The sequence below is a fragment of the Chionomys nivalis genome, chromosome 13, assembly GCF_950005125.1.
Source record: "Chionomys nivalis chromosome 13, mChiNiv1.1, whole genome shotgun sequence".
NCBI classification, from domain to species: domain Eukaryota; kingdom Metazoa; phylum Chordata; class Mammalia; order Rodentia; family Cricetidae; genus Chionomys; species Chionomys nivalis.
In genome coordinates, this window is record NC_080098.1 from 43854925 (window position 1) to 43870609 (window position 15685).

Genomic DNA, 15685 nt, shown 5'->3' on the forward strand with positions numbered 1-15685 from the left:
CCCCGGTCCCGCCCCAGGAGCACGCGCCCGCGCCTCGCTTACTGCGCAGACTCGCCCAAGACCTAAGTTCCGCCGGAAGGTTGATGCGGAAGCACGCGCACGCAGCACGCCTGCGCAGAGCCCGGCGTTTGTTTTCCCTGTCGCACGGGAAGCGGCGTGCGGAGCGGATCTCCTCGGGAGATGCTGTGCTGATGGCGTCCGGGAGCGGCTCGGATGCACGGGAGCCGGCTGAGCCGGCGGCGGCGCCCGCAGCAACGGAAACAGAGGAGGAGATTGACCAGCGGGTGAAGAGGCGGCGGCTTCAGTGCATGGGGTTTGCGTTGGTGGCGAAATGCGAAACCACGATGGCCCACACCTTTCTGTCGGAGAACGACTGGCAGATGGACGTGGGTTTGCGTTTCTGTTTTCTCCCCTCATCCCAGGTGGGCGGCGCTTGCCCTCCATCCCTGTGCCTTTGCTTTTCAGAAAGCGCTGAACGCCTACTTCGAACCGCCAGAGAACGACCCTGCGTGGCCACGCCAGCCTCCGACGTCCTTCCAATCCGAGGCCTAGTAAGCGACGGGGGTCACGGGCGGTTTGCTGGGGGCCCGTGTTGGGCATCACAAGACCCTACCTGGAAATGGAAGCCGATGCCCTTGGGCTGTGCATCAGAGGAAAGCCTTTTCCCTCTGGGACACAGTCACTTCCAACGTGACTTGCTTATTTTGGCTTGTTTGTTTATTGTATAGCCCTGGCTGTCCTGGAATTTGCTCTATGGACCAGACAAACCTCAAACTAAGAGATCCACCTGCTTCTGCCCCCCCTTAGTGCTGGCTTTAAAGGCTTGTACTACGATTGACTTCTGACGTGATTTTTTTTTCTTAGTCAATGGAGGAGGGAAAGAAAACTCTGAAATGTAAATTATTTTTATTTATTTAGAGGCAGAGTCGTCCCCCCTCCCCCTTCCCGTATCTCTGGCTGCTCAGAACTTGGTATGTAGAACAGACTGACGTCAAACACAGAGATCTACTTACCTCAGATTCGAAAAGGATTGGGATTAAAGTGTCCACCACACACGATGAAATAATTACTTATTGTTACTGTTATTTGTTCTTTTTTAAAAAAATATTTATTTATTACGTATATAATATTCTGTCTGTGTGTATGCCTGAAGGCCAGAAGAGGGCACCAGATCCCATTACAGATGGTTGTGAGCCACCAGGTGGTTGCTGGGAATTGAACTCAGGACCTTTGGAAGAGCCGGCAATGCTCTTAACCTCTGAGCCATCTCTCCAGCCCTATTTGTTCTTTTTTGAGACATTATACCTGACCGCCAGCTCTTGACTCCCGTGTTCCAGCCCCCCTTTTGCTAGCATTACATCTAGTTCCAGCATCCCCCAGCTAAGATGTAATTTATTATTTGAGACACATGCCCAGGCTGACTTGGGACTCCTGTGGTCAAGGCTCAACTTCTTCCTGCCACTTCCCCAGAGTGGGGTTAAAGGTTTGTGAAACACTACTCAGTTTTGAAATACACTTACTCACTTGAACTATTGTGACATGTAAACTAGAGATTTAGAAAACAGTTGAGGTAGAAAATCTCTGAGAAGAATGGTAACCTGCAAGTGTCTTTGTTTCTGCATTGTTTATCTGCTCTCTTGCTGTCAAGCAGTAGTTCTGTTTATTTCTTTGAGACAGGATCTCACAAGTTCATCTAGAACATAGTGTGTAGTCCAGGCTGGCATTGGGGTTCTGGCAATCCTCCTGCCTCAGCCTCTGGGGTACTAGAAGGATTAGTCATCATACCAGGCTCAGTACTCATTTTCAGTGTATGCTGTTCCTATTGTTTCAGTGCTCTGACTCCAGTTTTGTGCTGCTTTCTGAAGACTACAGCTAAAGTCCCTTACAGGGGAATTTACTGTCCATGTCAAAGGAAATGGGAAATCCTCATAAAACAGTTGTGCTGAAATTACTTGGAGAGATTTTGTTTTTTTTTTGTTTTTTTTTTTAAATGCTGGGACCAGTCGGGCGGTGGTGGCGCACACCTTTAATCCCAGCACTTGGGAGGCAGAGGCAGGCGGATCTCTGTGAGTTCGAGACCAGCCTGGTCTACAAGAGCTAGTTCCAGGACAGGCTCCAAAACCACAGAGAAACCCTGTCTCGAAAAAAACAAACAAACAAAAATGCTGCGACCCCACTTCCCAGAGATAATAACTGGGGTCCAGTCATCCATTAGTGACTTTTTGGCCCTTTTCCCCCTCAATTATTTGTGTGCGTGAGTGAGTGCCACTGTGTGTAAGTTAGAGAACTTCTGGGAGTCTCCATCTTATTGGAGGGAAGATTTCTTTTTTTGTTTTTTTGACAGAAAATATATTCTATTATTTAACTAAAATATAAGGCCACAATACTTAATCAATGTTTAGATTGTTTTTGAAAGGCTCTCAGTATTTTTTCAAAAGAAAATTTTTGAGTATATGGACCACACTGGCCTGAAACTAATACAGATTAGTCTAAGTCATTCTAACAAATCTTGAGATCAATGACATTACCACCACAACTCTTCCTTGCTATGAAGACTTTTGGCTTGGACTGGTCCAGGGTGTGGAGGCAATATGTACTCCACGTCTGTGAGTCCTCCCACGTGACTAGATTCTCATGCATCTGTTGCTGGTGCTGCTCAAAAGTTGGATATAAGTATTGAACATTGTTTGGTCCATGGACTCCCTCTGTGGTGGAAACTGGAGCTTCCATTTAGGCTACTCATTGAGCCACTGCTGGGTAAAGTTGAGATTCAACCACTGTGGGTTGACCAGGGTTGCAAGCTACAGCAGGGGCTTGACCTTCAAGCAGGTCCTCTTGGGGACTACACCCAGTATCCTCTATGGCCTGATCATCATGGAGAGAAGCTTGCAGGCTGTGGGTGGGTGGGAATATAAAGCCCACAGTAGATGTGTCTAGAGACATGGACTCTATATTTGCAAGGGCAGGAACAGATAAGTGACAGTGGAAAGGGTAGACACAGAAACATCTTTTGAGCTTCCATTTGATTCTGGCAGGACTTGGTGAATTTTCCACAGATTCTCCTGTTTGTGCTTAGCACGCTGGTTCTTGAACCAGATCTTGATCTCATAACCAGTCACACTAATCATCAGTGCCAGCTCCACACGTTCCTTCAGGCTTGGGTACATGCTGTGATCAAAATGTCTTTGGAGGAGAGCCTTTTGTTTCTTGGAGTATGTGGTGCGTTCTTTCTGTTGCTTCCTTGGTGCTTCAGGGCGAACTTGCTGGTCACATTTATCTGAAGACGCAATAGGGAGTTGGGAACCATTACAACCAGAATTTACTGAGGAACTTAAGGGAATCTGGAGTCCAGGGTGCACTGTTCTGGTTCCCAGTTTTGGGGTACCTTGATGCATTTGGAGACTTGCTTTCGTTGATTGGTCTGGGGACACCTGAGGTCGTGGAAACCTTTCATGATCCGAATGCCTCTGGAGACTTGATTGCATTAGCACTCCTGGTGGAGGAGGGAGGATTTCTTAAATTGCCTGTCAGACTTGTGTGGCTCATACTTTTGACACCTGGGCCGTATTCAAACCTTTTCTGTCTTGAAAAGATCTAAAGAGTTAGGAGTAAAAGGTTGTATCCTATAGCCTTAGATTAGAATGTGGACCCTGAATGAGCTTATACCATTTGGGATTCTGGTGGACATACAGATTTAGACTCCATTACTAGATCCATTAAATCTGAATCTGTTTTTTTTTTTTTTTGGTTTTTCGAGACAGGGTTTCTCTGTGGTTTTGGAGCCTGTCCTGGAACTAGCTCTGTAGACCAGGCTGGTCTCGAACTCACAGAGATCCGCCTGCCTCTGCCTCCCAAGTGCTGAATCTGTTTTTGTCAAGATCCCAGGTGGTTTAAAGTTGAGAAGTCCTGAATTAGAGCATAGAGCCCAAGGTATCAGTCACGGATACATTTATTCCTGTGTTTAAGAGGTCAACAAATGATGCCTGTAAGGCTGACTAGGCCTTTCAGATACTTAAAGGTTTTTAATTTAGCATCACATTTAGAGTTTCTTCTTCCGTTTTGTGTTTCATTTTTGGAATGGAATTTATTTCTCTAGCTTTCCCTTAATATGTTATAGATGCAGGCTCAACTGTTAGAGTAAAACGGAAGAACAGACAGCATACTGCTTGAATTTTGAAGTGCAGCTTATGAAAGAAATGACACAAGTGTGATCCTGCTTTTAATGCTTTTGTTTTTAAAGGGGTGTGTGTGCACGCGCATGTGCACACTGAACAAGCTTGGTTTTATGCAGGGGCCCAAAGGGGCCAAAAGAGGCCATCTGAACCCTTGAAACTGGGTTATAGACAGTTATGAGTCACCCTTGATTATAGTTCTGTTGTAGGATATTTGATCACACTGTGACCCCTGAGATTTCTTTGTTTACTGGAAGAACTTGTTTTTAGCTGTGGTGTGGCTCAGCCCTAGCACACACCTTTAATCCAAGAGATTTTCTGCTTGAACGTTAAAACAGGGTTAAATAAAATCAACCATAGGAGCAAGCAATCAGTTGACAGGAAAAAGCCAGTGGGAGGAAGTCAGGAGGTGGTGAGGAAGTAGAAATTGGGGTACTCCTGTTGGAGGAGTTATTGTTTGTTCTCTCAGATGGCATAAGAGAAAGTCTGGGAAGACTGTGGGAGGAAACATCTGGGTGCTTTCTCTGTTTCTCTGAGCTAGCAGGTTTTCACCCCAGCATCTGGCTCCTGAGTCTTTATTAGTAAAGTAGAGCGATAGAGACTTAGTTAAAAGCAACACAGTTCTAGGAACTGAACCCAAGCCCTCTGCAAGAACAAGTGTTCCTAAGTACTGAGCCTTCTATTCAGTCTCATGTTTTTAATAGAAATGTGGGACCTAACATTTTTGACAAGGTTCTGAAATGACCTAGCCCTTTCTCTTTGGTAAGGCTACAGAAAAAGTGTAGTATTGAATGTTGAGTAAGAATCAAAAGTTATCCAAGTTCTTGAAGCTGACTGCTTTGAAGAAAGCCATTACTTGTGGCCATGCGCAGATGGATGGTTAGTATGCTTGTAGGTGGATCATTATGAAACAAGAAGCCAAAGTGATCACGGTCAAGCTTTTGAAACAACTCGCTCTGGAAGAAATTGTTCCCTCTAGGGACAGACACACATGCCAGCACGTGGAGGCAGAGACAACTTGCAGCTGTCCCCATCATGTGGGTTCTGGAGGTTGAACTCAGGCCACTAGGCTGACAGCAAGCACCTTCACCCACTGAGCTCCATCTCCAGCCCAACTGTGTATTTTCTATAGACTCTTAGGATTTGTTAAAGAAAATTAGTTATAGGATAAGTATCCATTATCTGAAGTGCTTGGGGCCAAAATCTGAGCAGAGGTAATTTAGAATATGGATTTTCTAATTAGGAATGATCAGTCTGTTTCTTCAAACTGAGGGCAACAGATACAGCAAGATTCATGTTGAGAGGGCACGTTGGAAGCCAGAAGTCAGATTTGGGTTCTTGAGGAGTAGTGCACCTTGTTACTTGAGACAGTCTCCCACTGGGACCATGGACTCATCCTTTAGGGTAAACCAGGTCTCAGGTATCTGTTCTCAGCCTCTTGGTGTTGAGTTAGAAGCATGCCCAGTGTTTAATGTGAGTGGGGGTACCAGCTGAGTTACTGCCATAGCCCCTAAATACAATTTGTAATTTGTAATTTATTTTGATCTTTCCAGTGTTGATCTAACCAACGAGGATTCAGATGATACCACCATTTTAGAAACCAGTCCATCTGGAACTCCTCTAGAAGACAGCAGCATTATCTCTTTCATTACCTGGAATATTGATGGATTAGATGGAAGCAATCTGCCAGAGAGGGCTCGAGGGGTGTGTTCCTCCCTAGCTTTGTAAGTATTGTAGTGACTGTGATCAGTGTGTTAATGGCTCTACAGAGCAACAGTTGAAATTTGTGTACTTGAAAATTTGACTTTAAGGTCAGCTCAGAATAAATACCTGAGAGTTGGGGTGTTTTCGTCTGGGGAGGGCCTTGGGGTGGATTGGAACACCAATTTATGTTAGATGCGTTCTAGAGTTGTGAGCTTTACATAGTAAGTTTTGTCTATAATTACTGATGTTGAAATGAAAGGTACCCTAACTATCTGTTTCTGGCCTTGGTAAAGCACTGAAGTTCTTTTTTTTTTATTTTTTATTTTTTATTTTTTTTTTTTTTTAGTACCTGGAGGGACAGCCGTGGGTGCTGGGAACCGAACTCTTATATTTTTGGTTGTGAGCCTAGCCTTTAACGGCTGAGCCATCCCTCCAGGCCAGCACTGAAGTTCTCACTGCACAGCTTTTTAAGAGAATCTGAAGAGGGAACATTGAATACATTTGTTGATGTATATGATCATTGAAAACTCTCAATGTAGGAGCTGGAGAAATGGCTCAGAGGTTAAGAGCACTGATTGTTCTTCCAGAGGTCCTGAGTTCAATTCCCAGCAACCACATGGTGGCTCACAACCACCTGTAATGAAATCTGGTGCCCTCTTCTGGCCTGTAGGCACACATGCAGACAGAACACTGTAAACAAAATAAATCTTAAAAAAAAAAAGATGTATTTAAAAAAAAAAAGAAAAAAAAAGAAAACTCTCAATGTAGTATATAAAATGCTTTCCATTTTAATTCTACCGGGGTGATATGTAAAGGGGTGTTGGAATTGAACTCAGCCTTGTTAGGCAGGTGTTCTGTCCCTGAGCTACACATCCAGCCCATTTTTAATTGGTCACTATGGTATTGTGTGGTAAATAACACAGATAAAGGTCAGTATGGCATTGAGTACTAGGGGTCATGTAGGGCAACAGTTTCTTATATGTTTTGTGATTTTTCTAGGTAACTAAAACTAAATAATATCCTCATGTTTTTGTTAAATTGATCCTTTAATTAGGTACAGTCCAGATGTGGTATTTCTACAGGAAGTTATTCCTTCATATTGTGCCTACCTAAAGAAGAGAGCAAGCGGCTACAAAATTATTACAGGTAATGCTTCTCTTGCCATCTGAATTGCCTTTTTCTTTGAAAAATAGATCAATTGAGGAAAATAAGCAAGACACATGGTTTATTTAAAAGATTTATAGATTTTATAGCTTAATGTTAATAAATGGAAAAACGATTGAAATGAATATTTTTAAATTTTTTTTTATTTGAGCTATATTGTTCCCTGCTCCCCACCTTTCCTCCTTCCTCCCCTTCTGCTCTCTTCCCTGATCCCATGCTCCCTATTTACTCAGGAGATCTTGTCTTTTTCTACTTCCCATGTAGATTAGATGAATATTTCTTTTTAGGAAAATAAAGTTTTAATGTTTCATTCTTGTGTATTTAGTAAAATTGAATTGGTAGAAATTCCATTTGTTTCTGTTCTCAGGGTTTTATATATGTCAAATACAGCTCTGCTGCCTTGCTACGTAAACATACCCCTCTCAGTTGTTATGAATTTTAAATGTGATAATTACATTTTGTTCATATTTTCTCAAAATTCTTTAATTCCTTTTATTTATTTTTGTTCCTTTTCCAGTATAATTTTAGTTTTTCTCTTATTTTGGCTTTGTTACATATGTTTGCTATAGCAGACCACATCTTATAATTGTTAAGCTGAATACTGTTGACTTTCAAATTTTACATAGCCTTTGGTTTTTAATTTTGATTTATACTTGATTCCTAGGTGCTAAGGAGAGAGTTCTTGGTATTTGTTTCCCCCTCTTTGTTGGATTTCTTTGACAAATGCTCTTTGGGGTTCTTTCTGCCTCTTACTTTGGATTTTGCATTCTGCATCCTACATTTCTCCCCTCATTTTTCTCTCATTTCATCACAGCCTTTATTTTTTTTTCCCCTCAAGACAGGGTCTCACTATGTAGACCAAGCAGATCTGTAACTCACCAAACTCTGTCTCTCTCTGCCCGTGCTGGGATTTAAGGTTAAAGGTGTGTACCACCACACCCACCCAGCTAGAGCCATTTCCTGCTTTGATAAGCACAGAATAGTAGAGTGGGGGTTTTTTGTTTGTTTGATTTTATATTTTTAATTTTACCATATTTGTAAATACCTGTATTGTAGCCTTGTAGTTAGTTGAGTGGATATAAGTTTCTAGGTCATAAGCAATGTTTTTTGAATTTGGAAGCATTGATTCGGTGACTTTGGTTTCTGAGAATGGTCAGTCTGCTGCCAGTATGATTCTGCACATTCCCGTCTCCATTCTCAGTAAGTTTGAGGATCTCTGCTTTATCCCTGGTGTTCTTTCTACCTTTTCTTCATTTATTCTACCAGGTGATTGTTGGAGGGTTTGATTGGAGGTTCGGGAGATCCCCATTCCCCTTCCTCTTTCTTCATCTAATTTTCCTGCCATCCCTTATGCTTCTCTTCCTCCTCCTTTTTTCCCCCTTTCACCTTTTTGAAAGTCCCCTTATGTTGTAAAACGCCATTAATCCTTTATTTTCCATAATTTTTCATATTTCTTAGGCCACTTATTTGCAATTTATGGCATGTGCACTTGGTTTATGGATGCAGTATCTTCTGTCAATACACTGCTTTGTTTTTCTATTTCAAGTTTTCATGTCTTTGATTTGGTGAGCCACACTTCTTTATTATGTGTATAGATGTTCTTCTCTATATATGTATGCATGCATGTACATCTGTGCACCGCATGTGTGCCTTGTGTCCGTGGAAGGCAGGAGAGGTTGTTGGATCCCCTGAACTTGAATTACAGATGGTTGAGAGCTACGATGATCTTCTGTTCCTCTAGAAGAGCAGCCCATACTCCTAACTGTTGAGCATCTCTCCATCCCCTGCTATATTTCTTTGATTAAAGGAGGAGTTATGAGTTCCTGAAGACATGATTCTGGTTTGACAGTGTGCAGTGTGCAGTATTTATGAAGATTTGATTTTGGAATCTATCAGAAGCCAGCCCACCATGTTTTTGTGATGTTCCTTCTTTTCTTCCTTCTGAGAAGCTCCCTGTGTTCCTGAAGTTGGAGATCTTCCTGCCTCCTTCCTCCGAGTGCTAGGTTGCATGAGTCCACCGCCACACCCAGCCTCATTTCTCTTTTTTGTTGTCTTCAGTTGTGTTACGTTGGTATTTTTATGTCACATAAACCTGCTCCTTTATGTGTACGGATTCTTGCCTCTTGATTCACATTTGAATTCCTGCTAAGAGAGAGGTTAAACCCTGCATTTTACTAATAGAAAGTAAATTTTTTTATAGTCAAATGGCTTGTTCTGTGGTAGAGAGATTTCTAGTTGTGGTGCATCAAATTTATGTCTTTAAGGCCATTCTTCTTCCAAAAAAATACTTTCTAAGTTGGGCATGGGGCGCTGAACTGAGTACTGCAACTCATTCCTTTTCTCTGTGGGAAACTGCTGAGCAGCAGGTGGTGGGGTGTATTCAGAGTTTTGGTATTAAAATATGTCATCTATGAATGTATTGGGCAGCATTCATGGTGGCTATCCTGGGACTCACATGGCCTGGGGTTGCAGGTTTGATCTAATTGGTAGAGCCTCTAAAACTTAATTTAAGAAAAATGTAGTCACTGGGCTATGAGGAACAAGGGAAGACATTCAGGGCATGTTTGTTCTGTATCCAGACCAGGCTCTTGCCTTGGTGTGATTTTTATTTTTTATTTATTTTTATTTATTTATTTTTACTTATTTTTGAAGTAATTTTAAGCTTACAGCAAAATTGAGCAGAAGGCACATTTTCTTTTACCACTGGGGCAGACACTACAAGGGTGATTGATATTTTAATTTGTTTAGTTATAACAACGATTTACTGTGTATATGTGTGCTATAAATTCATGCTGTAAACCTCAGATATCTATCCCAGATAGCTGTTGGAACAATCTTTTTTCTTTTTGGTTTTTCGAAGTACGATTTCTCTATGTAGCCCTAGCTATCCTGGGATTCTCTTTGTAGACTAGACTGGCCTGGAACACACAAACATTCTCCTGTCTCTTCCTCGCCTTGGTGGTGATTTTATGTTCCAGTAGTACAAGACTTTTGTGAACACACCCACCAGCTTACTTCCTGTGGTTTAAAAAAAAGTTGGATGCTTTGAATCATTGGCCTTTTGTTCCTGCTCTTTTTGTGAGCTTCTAGCTTTTCAGTATTCTCAATTTTTCACGGGTAACAGCTAATTACTTTTGGGGCCTATGCCCTTCTCCGCACCCGTGCTTCCTTTTTCTCTACCCTTCTCTGTCCCTGCTGGGTATATAACTTGTCCTCACACAAAGATTATACTATGGAGGCATATGCTATCCTATCCTATTCTTACTTAAATATCATTTGTGTCTCTGGTTAAACTTTGATAATGGACAGAGAAACATTCACTTGGTTCACCTACTTCAAATGGAATCTCAAGGATTTGATCCTATTTAAATAATGTTGCTTCTTGTAACAGTAGGGGAGTTGGTGGTTAAAGTGAAGATACTCCTGACCTTTCCTAAATTCTCTTCCATAAATGTTTGAAGGTAATGAAGAAGGATATTTCACAGCTATACTGTTGAAGAAAGGAAGAGTGAAATTTAAAAGTCAAGAGATTGTTCCATTTCCAAATACTAAGATGATGAGAAACCTTCTGTGTGTGAACGTAAGTTTAAGTTTTAGGAGGTGGGTTTCTTGTTTGTGTTTTTGAAGGAATTGCCCTTACAGGTAAATTTATTCTTACATAGATGTTCTGTTTAGTGTGTGTGTGTGTGTGTGTCAGCGAAGTGTCAGGACTTTGGGGACTCGGGTCTCTCCTTCCTCCACAGGTTTCAGGGATCAAACTCAGGGTTTTGTGGCAGGGCCCTTACCTGCTTAGCCATATCACTGGGACAGTTCTTTAAGTCCTGTTGTGTATGTCTGTCTGTAAGTGTGGGTCTGGAGGTCAGAAGACAGCTTTTGGGAGTCAGTTTTCTCCTCCCACTGTGGTTCTGTGTATCATCTCAGGCTATCGGTTTTGTGAAGCAAGTGATTTACCTACTGGGCCAGCTCATTATATTATATATATTTTAAATAGTCTTAGAAAACTTTGTCAGTTTGGGGCCCATCTCACACTGGTACCCCTTACTTTTAGGGAGTTCTTTCCATCTTAAATAACCTAATCTGGAATATTCCTCAGACATTTCCAGAGATTTTCTTCTAGGTGATTCTAGATCCTGTAGAGCTGAGAGTCAGTATTAGCCATCCTGAGTATGAAAAGGTAGTTGAGTATGTCAGGTTGAGAAATAGGCAGGATCCAGATTATAGGTTTGGAAGAATTGGATGATTCTGTAGGCATTGTAACACAATCTTACTAGTATCTTTTTTTTTTTTTTAGATTTTTGTTTATTATATATATATAGGTTTCTTCCTTCATGTATCCTGCAGTACAGAAGAGGACACCAGATCTTATTACAGATGGTTGTGAGCCACCATGTGGTTGCTGGGAATTGAACTCAGGACCTCTGGAAGAGCAGCTAGTGCTCTATTCCTCTGAGCCATTAATTGCAAATGATTTTGAGTATCTGTGTCAGGCGATTAACAGAGCAATAAATAAGAATTATCTGTGCTTGCAAGTAACCAACTCAAGGCTTCATGGAAGGGGGAAATCTGTAGCTGTTCTTTTATTTCAGCTTGGGACCTTTTATATTAGTCTTTTTACCTTGCAGTAGCGTTCTAGAGAGGTGTGAGCCATTGATGGCCTGGAGTTACAAGGAAGGGGCTTAGTAGAGGTACTTTGTGACTAGTTCTTGCTTGCTAAATAGTTGTCATGTTGAACTTCTTTTCATCTAGGATTGTGCTGACTGTATTGTTTCAGTTGAGTAACTAAATCCCAGCAGATTGACTAGTCTGCTGTTAGCAGAGCAGAGGTCGGTGGCCTATTGAATTGTAATTTTCCTGTTGTAGGTTAGTATGGGTGGAAATGAATTCTGCCTTATGACGTCCCATTTGGAGAGCACCAGAGAACATTCTGCCGAACGAATGAGTCAATTAAAAACGGTTTTTCAGAAAATGCAAGAAGCTCCAGATTCAACTACTGTTCTATTTGCAGGAGATACAAATTTAAGAGATCAAGAAGTGAGTAACAGAGTTGGTTCACTGTAGGGAGACTACTGTTGTGGAAACTAACTTGGTTTGTTTTATCAAAGGTATGGATTTGGAAATACATGGTAGAAAACACTGTTGTGGTTTTTATATAAAAAGAGGCCTTTACATTATTAAGGGAAATCTTACTACATGTGGTACAGGCAATATAAAGCAAATATGTTGGATAAGTATCAATAAAATAATAATTAGAAGAGCTTTAAAAAGATTTAGGGTATTTGTAGCCTCCCTAGGTTCAAGAAGACCTAATTCTATTCTGAGTTGTAACTAACTGTTTTACATGTGTTGATAGAACCTAGGGCCTCCTCCACGCTAGGCAACACTGCTGACCTACAGCTCTAGGATTTTGTTTTTCTGTTTTTTTCTGTATAATGAGATTTTTCAGATAAAAATACTAGAATTTAATTTTGAATGTGTACATGGTAGTCAGAGAGAACTTTTGAGACTTGGTTCTCTCTTTCCACCATGTGGGTCCCTAGGATGGAACTGAAGGAATGATTGAAGTGGTCAGGTGTGTGTTCTCTACCACACAGAAACTTTTTGTGTTGTTAGAGATTGAACCTGATGTGTCACTAATGCTAACCCTGTAGTTGAGTGCTGTCCTGTCGTACCAGCCATAAAATTGTAAATCGTGTAATTTGCATGGGAAAGAAAAACAGTATTATTAGAGTTTGGTTTGTTTATTTTTATTATTTTTAAAAATGTAATTTTTAGGCATAGTAGTACATGCCTTTAATCCCAGCACTTGGGAAATAGAGTCAGGTGGATCTTTGAGTTCAGTGCCAGTCTGGTGTACATAGTGTGTTCTCAAAAAACCCAAAAATATTAAAAATAAAATAAAGTGTTGCATTAGAGTTGATAATACTAAACACCTTTTAAATTGGGGTATGTGTGAATATATGAACTTACCTGGTATTCTTTTTCTTTTCCAGGTTATCAAATGTGGTGGTTTACCTGAGAATGTTTTTGATGCCTGGGAATTTTTGGGCAAACCTAAACATTGCCAGTACACATGGGATACAAGAATAAATACTAATCTCAGGATTCCTGCTGCTTATAAGCATCGCTTTGATCGAATATTTTTCAGAGCAGAGGAGGGCCACCTTATTCCCCAAAGTTTGGACCTTATTGGGTTGGAAAAACTGGACTGTGGTAGATTTCCTAGTGATCACTGGGGTCTCCTGTGCAACTTGAATGTAGTATTGTGAAAAGCTTTCCAAATTTGAACTTTATATGTTTGCAGTAGTTCTTTCTGGATTCATGTAGATCTCAATCTTTCAGGAAAGACTTAGCAAACTGGTTCATTAGTACAGCAAAAGCTGTTACATTTTGCTTTGCAGCTTGTGTCCTGAGAATTAAAAATTGGTGTTTGTAATCAAAGCATGCTTGCGTTCAGAATGTGTGGACCTTTGTTGAAGGAACACAGCCACTCAGCTCGTAACAGTGCTCATTGCTGCCATCAGGATTTCAAGTAGTGGCCATATTGTCTCAGGGCTAACTGTCACAACACTACTGTTAGGATTGTTAGGCTCCAAAATAATATTAAACCATTTTATCAAGAGAAAAAGCAAGCTACTGAATTCTTGAGACTGCACTGTGTCTTAGGATTTGTAAGCTCAGAAACTTAAGTGAAAAAGCCATGGCCATGTGCATTAGATGATGTGTTGTATATCAGACTTAATTCTTGTCAGCTGATAGTATAACTGACTTAGTCATGAGTTAAATTTGCACTTTAATTTCAGTAACTTCTGATCAATGTTAATTTTTTCCTGAGAAGTGATACAGTTAAGCTTGGTAATGATTACACGCAGCTTAAGCAACATGGGAATTTTTTCTCAGAGAAAAATTCATGAAGTACCCTTTTGGTATTGTTACTGGTAAGACGGAAATATTTTTTAGGAAGTGAATAAAAAGTACATTTTAAAAAAATGTTCTGTAAAGAAAAGAAGTACTGTTAATAAAGCATTGTACTTGTTTGTAGATGAGTACGCTTTCTCTGTCCATGATGGGATTTGTTCTACAGCCTCCCTCCGATGTTGCTCTGTGTGTCTTATTATATCCTCAGCACTTTGAACACTATGGCAAGAGGATTGCCATTAGTTTAAGGCTGGCCTGGGCTACACAGTAAGACCCAGGCAAAAATGAAAAGTTCAACTGTAAGAGCAGTGTGGTGTACCTATTTTAGCAGTGTAGTAGTGGAAAATGATGCTTTCTCGCTTGGTACAATTAAGTTTAAGAGATCACTATATGAAATGTGTGATGTACTATATTATCAGACCATCAGTTTATTACAAAAACATGAAAGTATAATTTCTGTTATGTAACCGAAATGCTTTCCTTGTTTATCACTTTTGACAAAATAGAAGTCAGGAGAAGAGAAACAACCCTGTAGTCTTTATTGGGCAATAGTTTTTAAAACTAAAACATTAGAGAACCTAGTAATTTGCAATACCCTTAGTTGTTTTTTTTTTTTTTTATTTAAGCAGAAAACAAAAACTCCTACCTTTAGTGAAATTCCAGCTCAAAATTGGTAGCAATTGTTCTGACACTGAGCCACATCATGAGGCCAGTGATGAGCTGTGCCCCCGCCGCCTTTGGTAAGCACAGTTTTTGCCATCCATGTGTGCATTGTATTTTAACCTTATTAAACTTTGTCCCTTCAAATTAGGATAGTTCCATGATTTTATGTGAAAAATGTCCTGGCAAACAATCAGGGAAAAAAAAATCCTACGAATTCCTGAAATTTCCCTTTGAACCTGCCTGGCGGCTATGGGAGCTGGGTGAGCGTCCACTGGAGTACCAGGAGGCTGGCATTTCCTCCAGTGCCTCCACGTGTGTGCAAATGAAAGATACTGATTTTTTTTTTTTTTTGAGACTCCATTTGGTTGTTTTGGAGGGGAAGAAGTTGAAAGTCGGTCCTTTTGCAGTTGTCATCTGTAGGGATGTACAATTGACTTCTCTCCATCAGTATGTGCTCATTACTTCACCTTACTCTGTCTCGCTCCTAAATCTGTCATGGCGGGGGACTTGTACACTGTTGTAATTATTTCCATCTTTGTCACAGACTGCCTCCTCAATTTCTTCACTGTCTGCATCATTTCTCTATCATTAAAAATATATCATGACAGGAGGAGATGTCGTAGATAGGTTTGCTGTTGTCCTTCAAGTCCGTTTAGTGACTGAATTATTTTTTCCTACTTATTAGTCCATGCTTACTTTTATCCCTTCTCAGCATTATTTTTCTTACTGGTTTTTCGAGCCAGGATTTCCCTGTGTAGCCATGTCTATCCAGGACTCCCTTTGTTGACCATGTTGACTTTAAACAACTTGAGAGCTGAGATTAAAGGTGTGCACCTTCCTCAGTCTTACACCCCCACCTCCTAAATGGTTCATTATCTCCATTAGTTCCCACTTTCTTCCTATATGGTGCTTTTTTACGTACGATGTCTGTAAGTATATGTGGAGGCCTGAGGGCAGTTTGTGGAATCATTTCCATTTTTATATAGGTCTCAGGGATCTAACTTAGGTCATCAGGCTTGGTAAAATGAGTGCATTTACTCGCTGAGCCTTCTCACCTCACCTTCCCA

At 40.8% G+C, this 15685-nt stretch overlaps 1 protein-coding gene across 1 annotated transcript; it reads left to right on the forward strand.

Moving 5' to 3' along the window:
- Positions 1-97: 97 nt before the first annotated feature.
- Tdp2 (tyrosyl-DNA phosphodiesterase 2) lies at positions 98-14078 on the forward strand. The gene is made up of 7 exons (XM_057788105.1): positions 98-386; positions 466-551; positions 5726-5896; positions 6931-7022; positions 10502-10620; positions 11901-12071; positions 13031-14078. Exons 1-7 carry the CDS (start codon positions 192-194, stop codon positions 13304-13306), a joined length of 1110 nt encoding a protein of 369 aa, XP_057644088.1. The 5' UTR covers positions 98-191; the 3' UTR covers positions 13307-14078.
- The last annotated feature ends 1607 nt before the right edge of the window (positions 14079-15685 follow it).